The sequence below is a fragment of the Martes martes genome, assembly GCF_963455335.1.
Source record: "Martes martes genome assembly, chromosome: 1".
Taxonomy (NCBI): domain Eukaryota; kingdom Metazoa; phylum Chordata; class Mammalia; order Carnivora; family Mustelidae; genus Martes; species Martes martes.
In genome coordinates, this window is record NC_137888.1 from 166,723,689 (window position 1) to 166,741,451 (window position 17,763).

At 44.6% G+C, this 17,763-nt stretch overlaps 2 protein-coding genes across 2 annotated transcripts; both read left to right on the top strand.

Annotated features, from left to right (window-relative positions):
* Positions 1–1,285: 1,285 nt before the first annotated feature.
* Positions 1,286–16,539, top strand: CIDEC (cell death inducing DFFA like effector c). Its single transcript, XM_080804639.1, has 6 exons — positions 1,286–1,341; positions 1,594–1,671; positions 2,824–2,977; positions 11,878–12,036; positions 12,127–12,314; positions 15,995–16,539. Exons 1-6 carry the CDS (start codon positions 1,337–1,339, stop codon positions 16,155–16,157), a joined length of 747 nt encoding a protein of 248 aa, XP_080660765.1. The 5' UTR covers positions 1,286–1,336; the 3' UTR covers positions 16,158–16,539.
* On the top strand, positions 4,737–6,470 carry LOC308339627 (elongation factor 1-alpha 1). Its single transcript, XM_080798473.1, has one exon. It carries the CDS (start codon positions 4,792–4,794, stop codon positions 6,178–6,180), a length of 1,389 nt encoding a protein of 462 aa, XP_080654599.1. The 5' UTR covers positions 4,737–4,791; the 3' UTR covers positions 6,181–6,470.
* Positions 16,540–17,763: the final 1,224 nt, after the last annotated feature.

Here is a 17,763-nt window from a genome sequence, read left to right on the forward strand (position 1 = left end):
CTGAAAGTTAGGCTGGCCTGAAGTCCCAAGGGTGAGAGCTACACACTCACTCCCCATGCTCTTTTCCCCAGCTGGGGCTGAAGGCCAGGGGAGGGGCTTCCCTGAGAGCTGGAGATAAAATGGAGGGAGGGCTGTGCTGTGCTGTGCTGAGCAGTTAGTTATCTTACTGGAGTTATCTTACTAGAGGCTGTAAGGGGGAGGTAAGTGTTTTCTTTTGGGATTTTGCGGGGGGAAGGGCTCCTGGAGAGCAGGTGAGGTGGGCTCAGCATGGGGAGTGAGGAGTAGGGCTGAGACAGGTGGACTTGGGTAGTCCTAAGTGGGGGAGTTCACAGATAGGCTAGCCTAGGAAGTCCCCCTAATTGTTTAAAGGAAAGAGATACCCAACTGGGGAGGGGGTTCCTTGTTCCATGACCACCCCCTGAGCCCCCAGGCTTGTGCCTCTGCACTGGGAATAGAGAGAAAATCTGAGGGCGAGGCACCCAAGGATTGGTGGGGCTAAGGCAGACACAGACACTGAGGCACACTTGGCTTGGAAGTAGGAAGGGCAAGATAAAGGGGGAACTGTGTGAACCATCTAAAAAGGCTTTCCAGAGCCTCTGTTTCCCCCATTTATAATGTTCTTGTCCAGTCTGTGTTGTCCATATAAAACTTTTCTCATCAGTAAATAAATAAATAAAATAAAATAAATAAAAAGGCTTTCCAAAGAGTGAAAAATAGTGAAGTTGGGGCTTTCAAGGCTGCATATGGTTAGCCCTGGGCTGGTGGAGGACACTGCAGGTGATGGGACCTGTCAATGCAAAGGCTTGGAGCATGCAAGACCCAAGGCAGACAGGTTTAAGAAGAGAAAGTGGCAGGTGAGCCCAGGGCTATCAGCTAGATCTTTGGGTTCAGGATGGTTACCAGTAGCCATAAGCCATAGTGGCTATTTCAATTCAAATTAGTTAACATTAAACAAAATTAAAAATCCAACTCCTCTGTTGTACTAGCCACATTTCAAGTGCTTGGTAGCCACACGAAAGGATATAGAACATCTCCAACATCCGTCATCACAGAAAGTCCTTTTGGCCAGTGGGAAGCCTCAGAAGGGGTCTGGATTGTTCAAGGGTGCAGGAGAGAGCCTTTGTGGACTGGGCTGCCCGGCCTGTGTGAGCCTGGCCTGGGAGGTGTCTGGGCTATAGGTGAGGAAAGAGTCTCTAGAAGAGCGGGGTGGTGTGACTCACCTCCTGCCAGCATGAAATGGACTCTGACCCCAGGCACAGGACCCAACCAGGCAGGGCCTCTTCAGCCCCAGCTGGGGATCCCTGATCAGTGTGATCAGAGCCAGAGTCAGAGAAACATGGAGTGAGTAGTCCTGGGGAGGGAGGGGCAGCTGCTGAGTGGGGTTGAGCTTGGGCCCTGAGGGGGTTTCCAGCTTGGTCCCAGTTGGCATGTGTGGGATGGGACAGGAGAAGGGCTGGAAAAGTGTGTGTGGGAATTGCGAGGAGAGACCAGAGTGGAGGTTAGCTGGATGGGGGTGGGGTTGCACTGTGTCAAATGATGAGTGAGAGGGAGCCTTGTATTCCTACCCTAACTAGCTTTCTGCTTCCTTCCCAGGTCCAACACTATTCAGGTGACAAGGATGGAATATGCCATGAAGTCCCTCAGCCTTCTCTACCCCAAGTCCTTGTCCAGGTGAGGAGAGCCAAGGGTGGAAGCAAAGGGGAGCCACTTGGGAGGGGTAAGGCAGACCTTTTCAAACTTCAAAGCACTTAAAAGTTCCCTGGGCATCTTGTTAAATGCAGATGTCGATTTAGTAGGTCTGGAGTGGGACCCAAGATTTTGCACTTCTTTTTTCTTAATTAGAGAGAGAGACTGGAGCTCTTGAGTAGGGGTGGGGGGGCACAAGAGGAAGAGAGAATCTTTTTTTTTTAATTATTTTTTTTAAAAAGATTTTATTTATTTATTTGACAGACAGATCACAAGTAGGCAGAGAGGCAGGCAGAGAGAGAAGGGAGGAAGCAGGCTCCCCACTGAGCAGAGAGCCCTACGTGGGGCTCAATCCCAGGACGCTGGGATCATGACCCGAGCCGAAGGCAGTGGCTTTAACCCACTGAGCCACCCAGGCACCTCAAGAAGAGAGAATCTTAAGCAGGCTCCATACTCAGTGCAGAGCCCAAAGCAGGGCTCAGTCTCAGGACCCTGAGATCATGAGCAGAGCTGAAATCAAGAGTTGGACATTTAACCAACCGAGCCACCAGGCGCCCCCATTCTGGATCTCATTTAAACCTGATCACAACTTTTGGAAGTGGGGATTATGACACAAAATTAATATATGGGGGCACTGAGGCACAGATTGGGTGCTCTCAGTCACCTAGCCAATAGGTAGTGGAGCCAGGATTCAGGCTTGGGTCTGACTCAAAAACCCAGGCCCCTTCACCACTTCATTTCACTTTACAGATGGGAAGAGAGAGGCCAAGAGAGGAAAGTGGAACTGGGGGGATGTGGGATGGGTCCCCTATCACCTTGCTACTCATCATGGTCAGCACCAATGAACAGCATCAATGCCACTTGGAAGTTTATTAGACATTTGGAATCCCAGACTCCACCCAGACCTAATGAATCAGATTGAGATCCCCAGAGGAAATATATGTTCATTAATGTTTGAGATGTACTGATCTAACAAGGCCTTTGAGCAACACTAGTAAGACTTAGAGCAGGGCTGGTGGTGGTGGAGGAGAAAAAGTATGAGATCAACCTACAGGGGAAGGGAAGAGAGTGTCTTGCAGTGGGGTAAGGGCTGGGAGGCAGCAGACAACTCATTCTGATGCCCTAAATTGTCCCCAGGCATGTGGCCATGAGCACCTCGGTGGTGACCCAGCAGCTCTTGTCTGAGTCCAGCCGGGAGGCCCCCAAGGCCCGGCCCTGCAGAGTAAGCACTGCTGACCGGAGCGTACGGAAGGGGATCATGGCGCACAGTCTCAAGGACCTCCTGCACAAGGTGAGGGACAGGACTGCCCTCAGCACAGCCCAACCTCTGGGACTGTGGCTGAGAGCTGACCGTGCCAGCTGCCTCTGTCCTCCAGGTCATGAGCTGGGAGTTCAGCCAGGATGGACTTCATGAGTTAGATGGTGAAATATTTCCTTCCTGATGTCAGCTCTAATGAGTTGGTAGGGCCTGCCTGGAGTACTGTCCACTGGATTAGTGACCGGGGGGGGGGAAGGCAGAATCCATCCTATACTAACACTAGGCCAGTGGTATTTTCAGAGTCTATTTTTCTTGTTAGAAGGACCCTTAGGGGGCGCCTGGGTGGCTCAGTGGGTTAAAGCCTCTGCCTTTGGCTCAGGTCATGATCTCAGGGTCCTGGGATCGAGCCCTGCATCGGGCTCTCTGCTCAGCGGGGAGCCTGCTTCCCTTCCTCTCTCTCTCTCTGCCTGCTTGTGATCTCTGTCAAATAAATAAAATCTTTTAAAAAAAATCTTTAAAGAAGGACCCTTAGATTCCCTTTTCCATTGTACACACACCTGGAAGTAGGGGAAATAGGCAAGATTTTAGAGTCTCTTCCCCATCTCCTCCCTTCAGCCAGGGCAGGTCTTCAATCCATCTCCTACGCTGGCTTTCCAAGGAAGGCTTTGTTAATCGCTGTGGAAGACGTTAAACTATTGATCAGGTAAGCATCCAGAGCAGGAGACCAAAGACACATGGCTCTTGTGGATAGCAGTTAACAGCAGGCAAGAATGACACCCTTCCCCATTTCCATGCTTCTTCTTTCCCACTGCCTCTCCTACAGCCTCATCTAATCTGGCTGCATATTAATCTTGTGCTTCACTGCTCCATTAGCTTATCAGCTGAAGGTGACAGGACCCCTGCTGCTATCCAAGCCCAGTTGCCTGGCACAGATCATACATTTGGATTAGGCTTCTGATTGCTACAGTCTACAGTTTAACATAGAGAAATCATAGCTGACCTAAGCCTCTATTCCAGAGTCCTTCCCCTGTTTCTGTGAATTAGGTCTGTTCTTCTTCATGGGAGCCCATTTCCCCTCTTTTGTGAGGCTTGTGGCTGGGACACACCATTTCTTATCACCTGAATCAAAAGGTCTCTTTTACACTTGAGTCTAGACTTGCTAATGTTTTCCACCTGAGGTCTGGGGACCACCTCCTGTACCAAAATGGATTTGTTGCACATGACTTCCTAGACTGCAGTCCCTGGGTTACGAGGGAGGCTCAGGGGTTGTCCTTTTTAGCAGGTTCTTCAGGACATTCTTATCCACTGAGTTTGGGGACCCCAAGTTAGAGTCCTAACTCCAAAGGATGCAGGGAGGTACAATAGTGAGAGTCCATCTTTTCGGCATGGAACAAAGGTTAAAAGTGAATCTTACTGATCAAGTGGAGGGGGACATTAACCTATGTAGACTGCTTTTCCAAGTTTGGCAATGTGAAGAAAGGAGCAAGAGAGTGAGGGAAAAAGAGCAAGGTGATACAGTTGGCAGTGACTAGATTATTAGTCCCTATTGGCCATGGCAAAGAACAGAGGGGTTTCATTTTAAAAGACCACAGTAAGCCTCTGGAGGACTTTTTAAAAAATTAATTTTGAAAGAATCTCAAACTAACAAAAGTTGCAAGAACAATACTAGACTTCCTAAATCACTTGAGAGGAGGTTGCCAACCTGATGCTTCTTATTCTTGGATACTTCAGTGTATCTTTTCTACAAACAAGAATATTCTCCTATATAATTGAAATATAGCTTTTTCGCAACGGGTTTGCCGCCAGAACACAGGTGTCGTGAAAACCACCGCTTAACCTAAACCAGAATGGGGAAGGAAAAGACTCATATCAACATTGTTGTCATCGGACACGTAGATTCGGGCAAGTCTACCACTACTGGTCATCTGATCTACAAATGTGGTGGCATCGACAAAAGAACTATCGAAAAATTCGAGAAGGAGGCTGCTGAGATGGGAAAAGGCTCCTTCAAGTATGCCTGGGTCTTGGATAAACTGAAAGCTGAACGTGAACGTGGTATCACCATTGATATCTCCCTGTGGAAATTCGAGACCAGCAAGTATTATGTGACCATCATTGATGCTCCAGGACACAGAGACTTTATCAAAAACATGATTACAGGCACATCTCAGGCTGACTGTGCTGTCCTGATTGTTGCTGCTGGTGTTGGTGAATTTGAAGCAGGTATCTCCAAGAACGGGCAGACCCGTGAGCATGCCCTTCTGGCTTACACACTGGGTGTAAAACAACTAATTGTTGGTGTTAACAAAATGGATTCCACTGAGCCACCCTACAGCCAGAAGAGGTACGAGGAAATCGTTAAGGAAGTCAGCACCTACATCAAGAAAATTGGCTACAACCCCGACACAGTAGCATTTGTGCCAATTTCTGGTTGGAATGGTGACAACATGCTGGAGCCAAGTGCTAACATGCCTTGGTTCAAGGGATGGAAAGTCACCCGTAAAGACGGGAATGCCAGTGGAACCACACTGCTTGAAGCTCTGGATTGCATTCTGCCGCCAACTCGTCCAACTGACAAGCCCTTACGTCTGCCTCTCCAGGACGTCTACAAAATTGGTGGTATTGGTACTGTCCCTGTGGGCCGAGTGGAGACTGGTGTTCTTAAACCTGGCATGGTGGTCACCTTTGCTCCTGTCAATGTTACAACTGAAGTCAAATCTGTTGAAATGCACCATGAAGCTTTGAGTGAGGCTCTTCCTGGGGACAATGTGGGCTTCAACGTCAAGAACGTATCTGTCAAAGATGTTCGTCGTGGCAATGTGGCTGGTGACAGCAAAAATGACCCACCAATGGAAGCAGCTGGCTTCACAGCTCAGGTTATTATCCTGAACCATCCAGGCCAAATTAGTGCTGGATATGCACCTGTGCTGGATTGTCACACAGCTCACATTGCTTGCAAGTTTGCTGAGCTGAAGGAGAAGATAGATCGTCGTTCTGGAAAAAAGCTGGAAGATGGTCCCAAGTTCTTGAAATCTGGTGATGCTGCCATTGTTGATATGGTTCCTGGCAAGCCTATGTGTGTTGAGAGCTTCTCTGACTATCCTCCCCTGGGCCGTTTTGCTGTTCGTGACATGAGACAGACGGTTGCTGTGGGTGTCATCAAAGCAGTGGACAAGAAGGCAGCTGGAGCTGGCAAGGTCACCAAGTCTGCCCAGAAAGCTCAGAAGGCTAAATGAATATTATCCCCAATACCTGCCACCCCAGTCTTAATCAGTGGTGGAAGAACGGTCTCAGAACTGTTTGTGTCAATTGGCCATTTAAGTTTAATAGTAAAAGACTGGTTAATGATAACAATGCATCGTAAAACCTTCAGAAGGAAAGGAGAATGTTTTGTGGACCATTTGTTTTTTTTGTGTGTGTGTGGCAGTTTTAAGTTATTAGTTTTTAAAATCAGTACTTTTTAATGGAAACAACTTGACCAAAAATCTGTCACAGAATTTTGAGACCCATTAAAACAAAAGTTTAATGAGAAAAAAAAAAAAAAAAAAAAAAAGAAATATACTGGGATTTAAACCCAGGCTGTCTTGTCATACACTTTTGCATTTAACCATTGTGAGGACTCTAAGACTGTACTTGCCTCAACTATTTGGATGATGAAATGAGTTCAGATAAATGAGATAACTTTCCTATATTCAGAATAATGTAAGGGAGCTAGAATTCAGACACAGGTCTCTTTAACTCTAGAGCTACACTATCCAATGCAGTAGTTACTAGTTACATGTGTTACTGAACTCTTGAAATGAGGCTAGTTGAAACTGAGATGAGCTTAAGTATAAGTAACACACAAGATTTTGAAGACTTAATATGAAAAAAATGTGAAATCCTAAATTTTTATCCCAATTTTATGTTGAAATCATATTTTAGATGGAATTAAATATATTACAAGTATCATGCAACTATTAGAAAATTTAAAATTACATATGTGTGATACAGAGCATCTATGAAAAACTCACAGCTAACAACATGCTTAATGGGAAATTCTGAAAACTTTCCCCTTAAGATCAAGATTGAGATAAGGGTATCTGTTCTTGCCACTTCTACACAACATGGTACTGGAGGTTCTATCCAGGTTAATCAGCAAGAAAATAAAATAAAAGGCACCCTGATTGGAAGGGAAGGGGTAAAACTATGCCTATTTGCAGATATAAAACCCTACAGAACACACACACACACACACACACACACAGAGCTAATAAATGGATTCAGCAAGGTTGCATGATATAGCGTTGCAAGATATAAGATCAATATATAAAAATCAATTGTATTTCTATACACTGTCAACAAATAATCTAAAAATAAAATTAAGAAAATGAGGGGGGGAAAAATGAGGGGGCACCTGAGTGGCTCAGTTGGTTAAGCATCCAACTCTTGATCTCAGCTCAGGTCTTGATCTCAGGGTCGTGAGTTCAGGTCCTGTGTTGAACTCCATGCTGGGTGTGGAGCCTATCTAAAAAAAAAAAAAGAGTTTAATCATAATAGCATCAATAAGAATAGAATGTTTAAGAATAACTTTAACGGGGGCGCCTGGGTGGCTCAGTGGGTTAAAGCCTCTGCCTTCAGCTCGGGTCATGATCTCAGGGCCCTGGGATCGAGCCTCGCATCAGTCTCTCTGCTCAACAGGGAGTCTGCTTCCTTCTCTCACTCTGCCTGCCTCTCTGCCTACTTGCGATCTCTGTCTGACAAATAAATAAATAAAAATCTTTAAAAAAAAAGAATAACTTTAACAAAAGTATACGACTTATAAACTGAAAATTAACACTGGTGAAATAAATTAGGTTGAAGACTTTAAAAAGACGTAAATAACAGACAGACAAATGTGCTCAAGGATTGGAAAACTTAGTGTTATTAAATGGCAATACTCCCCAACTTGATCTGTAGATTCAGTGCAATCCCCATCAAAATTCCAACTACTCTTTTTGTAGATATTGACAAGCTGGTGCTAAAATTTACATGGAAATACAATGGGCCAAAAGTAGCTAAAACAATCTTGGAAAAAGAGGAAGTTGGAAGACATACTTCCTAATTCCAAAACTTAATACAAAGCTACAGTAATCAGCTCTGTGGTACTGACATAAAGAAAGACACATTCTATTAGTTTATTAGGGCTTCCATAACAAAGTAACACAGACTGATACTTAAACAAAAGAAATTTATGTTCTCTCAAATCAGGACAATGGAAGTCTAAAACCAAGGTACTGTCAGGGTTGGTTTCTTCCGAGACTTCTCTCCTTGACTTGTAGATGGCTGTCTTCATGTGTACATGGCCTTCCGTCTAGGCATGTTTCTTGGCCCCTCATCACCCCTTCTTTTTTTTTTTAAGATTTTATTTATTTATTTGACAGAGAGAGAGATACCACAAGTAGGAAGAGAGGCAGGCAGAGAGAGAAGGGGAAGCAGGCTTCCTGCTGAAAAGAGAGCCCGATATGGGGCTTGATCCCAGGACTCTGAGATCATGACCAGAGCTGAAGGCAGAGGCTTAACCCACTGAGCCACCCAGGCGCCCCTAATGTCCCCTTCTTATAAGGACACCAGTAATATTGGATTAGGGCCCATCTTAATGACATCATTTTAATTTAATTACCTCTTTAAAGATCCTAACTCCAAATATAGTCAGATTCTGAGATCCTGGGGCTTAGGACTTTAATATGTCCCAAATTTAATAATTTGGGAGGTATACAATTAAACCCATAATACATACAAATCAATAGAATAGAATTGAAAGTCCAGAAGTAAGTACTATGGTCAACTGATTTTTGACAGGAGAAAGAATAGTCTTTTTGATAATTCGTGCTGGGACAATGGAATATCCATATGCAAAATAACGAAGTTGCATCCCTACCTCACATCGTGAAAAAAAATTAAGTTAAAATGGATCAAAGAGCTAAATGTAAAGCTAAAACTACAAAACTCTTAGAAGTAAACATAGATATCTTCATGACTTTGGTCTTTGATATGGCATCAAGTCATAAGCAATCAGAGGGGAAAAAATCAGACTTCATCAACATTACACACTTCTGTGTATGTTATCAAAAAATTAAATGACATCCTACAGAATGGGAGAAAATATTTGCAAATCTCATATATGATAAGGGTCTAGTATCAAGAAAATATACAGAACTCCTATAACTCAACAATAGAAAGACAACCCAATTAAAAATGGATAAAGAGAGACGCCTGGGTGGCTCAATCAGTTGGGCATCTGCTTTCAGCTCAGGTTGTGATCCCAGGGTCCTGGGATCGAGTCCCACATCAGAAGGGGCCTTGCATGGAGCCTGCTTCTGCCTGTCCCTCTCCCTGCTTGTGCACTCTCTCTCTGATAAAGAAATAAATAAAATCTTCTTAAAAATAGGTGAGAAATTAGGGGCACCTGGGTGGCTCAGTGGGTTAAGCCTCTGCCTTCGGCTCAGGTCATGATCTCAGGGTCCTGGGATCGAGCCCCGCATCAGGCTCTCTGCTCAGCAGGGAGCCTGCTTCCTCCTCTCTACCTGCCTCTCTGCCTACTTGTGATCTCTCTCTCTGTCAAAAAAAAAAAAAAAAATCTAAAAAAAAAAAAGGTGAGAAATTGGAATAGACATTTCTCTAAAGAAAACATATAAATGGCCAATAATATATGAAAAGGTGTTCAACATCATTAGTCATTAGGGAAATTCAAATCAAAGCTACTTCATACCCACTAGAATGGCTAAAATAAAAGGCAGACAATAACAAGTGTTGATGAGGATGTGAAGAAATTGGAATGTTCACCCATTGCTAATGGGAATATAAAATGATGCAGCTGCTTTGGAAAACAGTTTTGTAGTTCCTCAAAAAGTTAAACATACAGTTAATTGTGTGACTCAGTATTTTCACTCCTAGGTATATACCCAGGAAAACTGAAAACATATGTTCATTCACAAACTTGTACATGAATACTCCTAACATCAGTATTCACAATACTAAAAAAATGGGAACAACCCAAATGTCTATGCCAACTGATGAATAGATTTAAAAAGTGATATATTGGGGTGCCTGGGTGGCTCAGTGGGTTAAAGTCTCTGCCTTCGGGGACGCCTGGGTGGCTCAGTTGGTTAGGCAGCTGCCTTGGGCTCAGGTCATGATCCCAGCGTCCTGGGATCGAGTCCCACATCGGGCTCCTTGCTCGCTGGGGAGCCTGCTTCTCCCTCTGCCTCTGCCTACCACTCTGTCTGCCTGTGCTTGCTCTCTCTCTCTCTCTAACAAATAAATAAATTTTAAAAAAAAAAGCCTCTGCCTTCGGCTTGGATCATGATCCCAGGGTTCTGGGATCGAGCCCCGAGTCGGGATATCTGCTTGGCAGGGAGCCTGCTTCCTCCTCTCTCTCTGCCTGCTTCTCTGCCTGCTTGTGATCTCTGTCTGTCAAATAACAAAATCTTTTAAAAAATAAAAATAAAGGGGTGCCTGGGTGGCTCAGTGGGTTAAAGCCTCTGCCTTCGGCTCAGGTCATGATCCCAGTGACTTGGGATCGAGCCCCGCATCAGGCTCTCTGCTCTGTGGAGAGCCTGCTTTCTCCTCTCTCTCTGCCTGCCTCTCTGCCTACTTGTGATCTCTGTCAAATAAATAAATAAAATCTTTTTAAAATAAATAAATAAAAATTAAAAAATAAAAAGTGATATATTGAGGCACCTGGGTGGCTCAGTCAGTTCAGTGTCTTCCTTCTGGGGCGCCTGGGTGACTCAGTGGGTTAAGCCTCCGCCTTTGGCTCAGGTTATGATCTCAGGGTCCTGGGATCGAGCCCCACATCGGGCTCTCTGCTCAGCAGGAAGCCTGCTACCCCCCCCACCCCTCTTTGCCTGCCTCTCTGCCTACTTGTGATCTCTCTTTGTCAAATAAATAAATGAAATCTTTTTTAAAAAAGTGTATTCCTTCTGCTCAGGTCATGATCCCAAAGTCCTGGGATCAAGTCCCACGTTGGGCTCCCAGCTCAGCGGGGAGCCTGCTTCTCCTTCTGCCTGCCACTCCCCCTGCTTGTGCTCTTTCACTCTCTCTCAAATAAATAAATAAAATCTTTTTAAAAATGTGAATATTATTCAGCCATAAAAAGAAATGAGTCATATTACAACATAGACGAACAATGAAAACATACCGAGGGAAAGAAGTCAATCTAAAAAGACCACATAAAGGGGTGCCTGGATGGCTCAGTGCATTAAAGCCTCTGCCTTCGGCTCAGGTCATGGTCTCAGGGTCCTGGGATCAAGCCCCGCATCGGGCTCTCTGCTCAGCAGATAGCCTGCTTCCAACTCTCTCCCTGCCTGCCTCTCTGCCTACTTGTAATCTCTGTCTTTCAAATAAATAAATAAAATCTTTAAAAAAATAAAATAAAATAAAAAATAAAAAGACCACATATGATTCCGTTTATATGAAATGTCCAGAATGGGCAAATCCAAAAGGAGACAAACAGCAAAGGTTGCCATGGGTTGGGGCATGGGAAATGAGGGCTAATGGATAATGGATTTCTTTTGGGATGATGAAAATGTTCTGAAATTGGATAGTTGTGATGGTTGTACAACTTTGTGAATGTACTAAAAAACACTGAATTGTATATTTTAAAAGGATGAATTTTATGGCATGTGAATTATATCTTAATAAAAAGTTACGTATGTGACTCCCACTATATTTTTACTGAACAGCACTGTTCTAGAACATAACCGTGAATCCAGGTACCAAGAAAGACCATAATATAGAATCTTTGGGTGGTGATCCCATAGCAAGAGCCTGGGTTCCAGTCCCATTTCCCATAGATCCTTATCCACTTGTTCTTTCCCTGGCAGCTGAGATGATGCAATATGGGTCTTCCTCATGCTCTGTGGCTGCATGGGGCTGCATGGGGATGGCAGAAGCTTCACTTTATTTTCCAGGTCCGGGACACCCTGATGCTGGCAGACAAGCCCTTCCTTCTGGTGCTGGAGGAAGATGGTACAACTGTAGAGACAGAAGAGTATTTCCAAGCCCTGGCAGATGATACAGTGTTCATGGTTCTCCAGAAGGGGCAGAAATGGCAGCCCCCATCTGGACAGGTGAGTTTCCACGTGTGTAGCGGGGAGAACATGGGGGAGTCTGGAAGAAGTCCTTGGGAGGGTGCCAACCACAGCCTTGTCTTGATACAGGGTACTAGGCACCAACTTTCCCTCTCCCGTAAGCCTGCCAAGAAGATTGATGTGGCGCGCGTAACCTTTGACCTATATAAGATGAACCCACAGGACTTCATTGGTTGCCTGAATGTGAAGGCCACTCTGTATGGCACATACTCCCTTTCCTATAACCTGCACTGCTACCGGGCCAAGCACATCATGAAGTGAGTGAATTGGGATTTGCTGGGGATAGGGTGGGTATTCAGCAATGAGGGAACTCCGCTCTGCTCACATGAGCCTGGGACTAGTGTTGACAAGACATGAGAGTTAGCATTTGTCTAGAATGTTATGGTTGAATTAGTGCTTTACAGTATGCCAAAGGGATACACATACTCCTCCAGGTGGAACTGGGATATATTATTTTCCTAATTACCTTCCACTATAACAACTACTTTTTTTCCACCTAAAATAGTACGTTTTCCTAAGTAGTTTTCTAATCAATTTTTTAAAAGTGAACATGTGTCAAAGATTTTACTGAACTCATTAATTAAGGAGAGAACCAGCAAGAAGTTACAATCAGTTCAGAGGATTAAAAAAAACCACCAATACATACAGGTCCATCAGGAATGCTGAGATAACTGGGTGCCTGGGTGGCTCAGTCAGTTGAGTTGCCAACTCTTGGTTTCAGCTCAGGTCATGATCTCAGGGTGATGGGATCGAGCCCCATGTCGGGCTCTGCCCTATACCTGGAGAGTCTGCTTGGGATTTTCTCTCTCCCTCTGCTTCTGCCCCTCCCCTCTCCTTCATAAATAAATAAATCTTAAAAGAAAAAAGAATGAGGGACGCCTGGGTGGCTCAGTTGGTTAAGCGGCTGCCTTCGGCTCAGGTCATGATCCCAGCGTCCTGGGATCGAGTCCCACATCGGGCTCCTTGCTCAGCAGGGAGCCTGCTTCTCCCTCTGCCTCTGCCTGCCTCTCTGTCTGCCTGTGCTCACTCTCTCTGACAAATAAATAAATAAAATCTTTAAAAAAAAAAAAGAAAAAAGAAAAAAGAATGAGATAATACATTTCGTAGATAAAAAATTGGATTTCTCCCACCCAGAGATAACTTCATAGATACAAAATTGGATTTCTCCCTGTGGGTGGGAGGGATAAAATAAATGTCCTTCCATAGATGGAAATAATTGGCATGTCTATGGACAATAGTCACTTGTATTATCTAATGAACTTCTTTTCAACATTTTACTTTACTTTTCAAAGTTTAATCAAGTAACACAGGAAGCATGAGAATATGTTGAATCGTAAGACAAGTACCATTATGGTGATGTCTCCCAATTTCAGCTGTTCCACTGGCATTCAAGTGAATTCTTACCCTATCATGTGGAGGCAGCCACTGAGGCAGAGACATCCAACTCTTCCAAAGCCACAAAGCTAGGGAGTAGCAGAGCATGGCCTCTCGCCAGTTTCTTCTAACACATGTTCTACTCCTCTCCAGTTGCTTCACTTACTGTCTACTGGGCACCCACTGGGTGCCTGGCCCTATGATGTAAGCTAAAGATCCAGAGATAAACAAGATGTCAGAACAAGTTCCATGATGGCAAGACTTTGTATTGCCTCCAGTACCTTGGTGAATGCTGACACATAGCAGTAATTCAGATCATTGCAGAATGAATGAAGATGCATCTGATCCTTGTTCTTAGAGGCCTTCTGAGAAGTCCTGCTCAGGGTCCCCAGAGTTCTGCCAGAACATAGCTAGAGTAGACCAAACCTTCTTGGCTTTTTTTAAAAAAATCAGTTGTGTGTGTGTGTGTGTGTGTGTGTGTGTGTGTGTGTGTGTGTGTGTGTTTAAGATTTTATTTGTGTATTTGAGAGAGAGAGAGTGAGAGCACAAGCAGGAGGAGCTGCAGGCAGAGCAGGCAGAGGGAGAAGCAGGCTCCCCACTAAGCAAGGAGCCCAATGCGGTACCAACCCCAGGACCCTGGGATCATGACCTGAGCTGAAGGCAGATGCTTAACCCACTGAGCCACCCAGGCACCCCCTTCTTGGCTTTCTGAGCTTCTTCTGTGCATAGCCAGTCTGGAGATGAGGGACCTGAGGTGTATGGTTCTGCTTGCCAGAGATGACACCCAATGTCAGGCTTGCACCTAGTTCTGTGGCTAAAAGTCCCATATTCTTCCTATACTATATCATGCCCCATGTTGATCTGGGCTTGCTGCTGATAGTTTGCAAATTTCAAAATCTAGAGCAAGAAGATTCAGCCTTTAAACTCAGTGCATTTAGGGGAAGTATGACTCTCAGACCTAAAAACAGTAGACATGTTGGTATCAAAAAAACAGCAAGCTGGAGTGGGTGTGGTGACTTAGTGGTGTCAGCTAGTTTTATTATTACTGTTGTAGTAAAACATACATAAAATTTACCACTTTAACCATTTTAAAATGTACAATTCAGTGGCGTTAAGTACATTCACAATGTTGTACAACAGTTACCACTATCAATTTCCAGAACTTTTTCATCATCTTAAACTGAAACTCTGTCCCCATTAAACACTAACTTTCCACTCCCTCTTCTTCCAGCCCCTGGTAACCTGTGTGTTACTTTCTTTCTCTGTTAATTTGCCTACTCTAGATCTCTTACACAGTGCTTGTTCTTTTGTGACTGGTTTATGTCACTGAGCATAATGTTATCAAGGTTCATCCATGTTATAACAAATTGTCAGAACTTCATTCCTATTTATGGCTGGACAGCTGGTTTTAAGCTTCTGTTCTGTAATTTGAGGTACAGCCTTTAAAATTTTAAAGAAGGGGTGCTTGGGTGGCTCAATCGGTTGAGCATCCAACTCTTGGATTCAGCTCAGGTCATTATCTCAGGGTCATGAGATCAAGCCCCTTATTGGTGTGTGTGTGGGGGGGGGTCTGTGCCAGGGCAGGGAGTCTGCTGGAGATTTTCTCCTCCTTCTGTCCTCTCTCCCATTCATTCTCTCTCACTCTCCCCCTGCCTCTTTCTCCTTTAAATAAAGAAATAAATCTTAAAAAAAAAATAAAAATTTAGAGAATTTTCATGTGTAGATGTTTATAGTTCTAATTATCTTTTTGCCTCCCCATACCTCAACCATAAGTTCATTTATCAAATAAAGGTTAATAGTTTGAAAGTTTTAATACCAGCCAGAAAGTCTTTATTTTCCTTTTTTCCCCCTCCCTAACTACCCCCACCCAGGACTAGTAATCTTTTTAAAACAGATCTGGATAAGAACTTGGTTAACGTGGTCAAACATTCTACCAGTTACTCTTGTTTTGCCCTACTCATCTACATGTTAGGCTCCCAATCAAGTTATCTCATATTGTTTCAACCTCATAACCTTGTGAGGCATCAAAATGGTATGATCCTATCTGATGGATGGGAAAGCAGAAGCTCAGAACTCTAGTGGCTGGCCATGCTTCACATAGCTGAGAAGACCGGATTAGAATGCTGGCCTATCTGACTTGAGACCTGTTCTCAGTACATTGCAACACTAGGCATAGGGGATCTTCATGTCCAGTACCCTGAAAATGAGCTAGACCACACATGACTTGGAAATCTAGAACAGAGGTCATGAAGGACAGCGCCACGGTATGGAGATTCATGTGGCTGGCCCAAAGTAGTATTACAAAAAATAAAGGTCTTATTAAATGAGCTTGAACTTTGCATGAGAAAATAGCGAGGTTTTGGACATCTCAAGGAAAGTATGATGCCAGGCAATGCCTGTAGACCATCTCCCATTTTCTGAGGGAGGATAGCATCCACTCCTGTTGACACACCGTTCTATGGTTTATGAAACTGTGGAGGTAGCATGGAGGGGGAGACAATTAGAGGATGCAGAGAGAGGTTTTCTTTGTGGTTTGACTGTAGTGCCTTTTTCTTCCACCCAGGGAAGTTCTTCGTTGGGCCCTCCTCAGCATGCAGACCACAGGCCACGTGCTGCTCGGCACCTCCTGTTATATGCAGCAGCTCCTGGATGCCACAGAGGGAGGGCAACCTTCTGAGAGCAAGGCCCAATCTCTCATCCCAGCCTGTCTGAAGACACTGCAGTGACACCTCCAGTCCCTGGAGGCACTCCCCAAAGACCAGACTGTGGTCCCCATGCTCAGCTAGTAGCCACCACAGGCTGGCAGCTAGACACGTCCTACCTCACCACATCCTCCTCACCCACGCAGGACCATGAAGGAAGCAGCCTTCCCTGGGGGAAAGGCTGGAAACCTGAGGGTTCTTCACCTGGCCCAGCTCCTTCCTGTCCAGGGTAGCTTAGCTGACCGAGAAAGGTCACCAGCAGGCTAGGCACAAAGTCTGCCCCTCACTTACTGTCTTCACACGCTCCCCCAGCTCCTGGCCTCCCAGCCCTAATACTCCTGAGTGAACCACCAAGTCTACTAGTGTATGATATTAGAGAGCTCACATTATATTATTTATGCTGATACATCTTTGCTTGTGTTCTTTGGGGCTGAGGGTGGGGCTCTATCTGGAAGGTTGGAAAGGTCTGAGGGAAGAGAGGGATCTACTGTGAAACCATTTTTCAAAATGTGGGGTTACAGGAAATGGGATTTCTTCTACCAACAAAAAAACATTTGATTCTGGAACTAATGTCTGCTTAATCAGAGATTTGAGCAGACCAGGTAATCAATATGATAAAGGACAATTTCCAAAATAAATCTGTACACCAGAAGGGCTTTGAATGGCAGGGTGGGACGAAGGCACTCTTCTAATTTCTCAGTGTTGCATTTTATTACAACCTTTTAAGCGTTTAGTTGAGAAAGCACTCATCACGGTGTAACACAACCCTCCGTCAATGCAGTGCTCTCCCTGGCTTGCCAGAAGCTTATCTTTCATGTTCAGCACTATCAACTTCAGGATTTCAAAATGAGCTGTTACTTAGCCACAGAGAATATTAGTTTCTCATCAGTGACAGCTGGGATTTTTTGACCTAGAGCAACTCAAACAAGATAAGCACGAAAGGCCAAGTTTGTAGGTGACTGGGCTTTAGTGTGTGGCTCTCAGATTAAAAAATATGTCATTTCTGCTCCTGAATATAAAGCCTTTTTGGGTTTTAGATCCTGCCTTACGAAACCTAGAGTCTGCAAAGTTTTTGCTGGCAGCTGATCCAAACCTGCAGCCATGTGTGGGAGGAGCTGCAGAGCTAGCAAAAACATACCTACTATTCTGGGCTTTCTCCTGCTCCTACATTTAAGGCCAGAGGCCTGGCTCAGTGTTATCCTGGCTGCATGGGGTAGGCCTTTCCCATGGAGGCATGATGTTTACATCAACACAGAAGATATTCCTGGTCAACACTTGCGGAGGCTGCAGCCTACCTGCTGCCCCCCTTTTTTACATTTAAGTTTTTTTTTTTTTTAAAGTAAATGCTACACCCAGTGCTCAGTGTGGGGCTCGCACTCACAACCCCAAGATCAAGAGTCACATGCTCTACCAATTGAGCCAAAAGCCCTTTTATTTAAAAAAAATTCCTTTTTAAAATTTTTTTAAAGATTTTATTTATTTATTTTAGAGAGAGAGAGAATGTATGAGAAGGAGGAGTGGCAGACAGAGACAGAAGCAGTTTCCCTGCTGAGCAGGGAGCCTGATACAGGACTCGATCCCAGGACCGCAGGATCATGACCTGAGCCAAAGGCAGACATTTAACCAACTG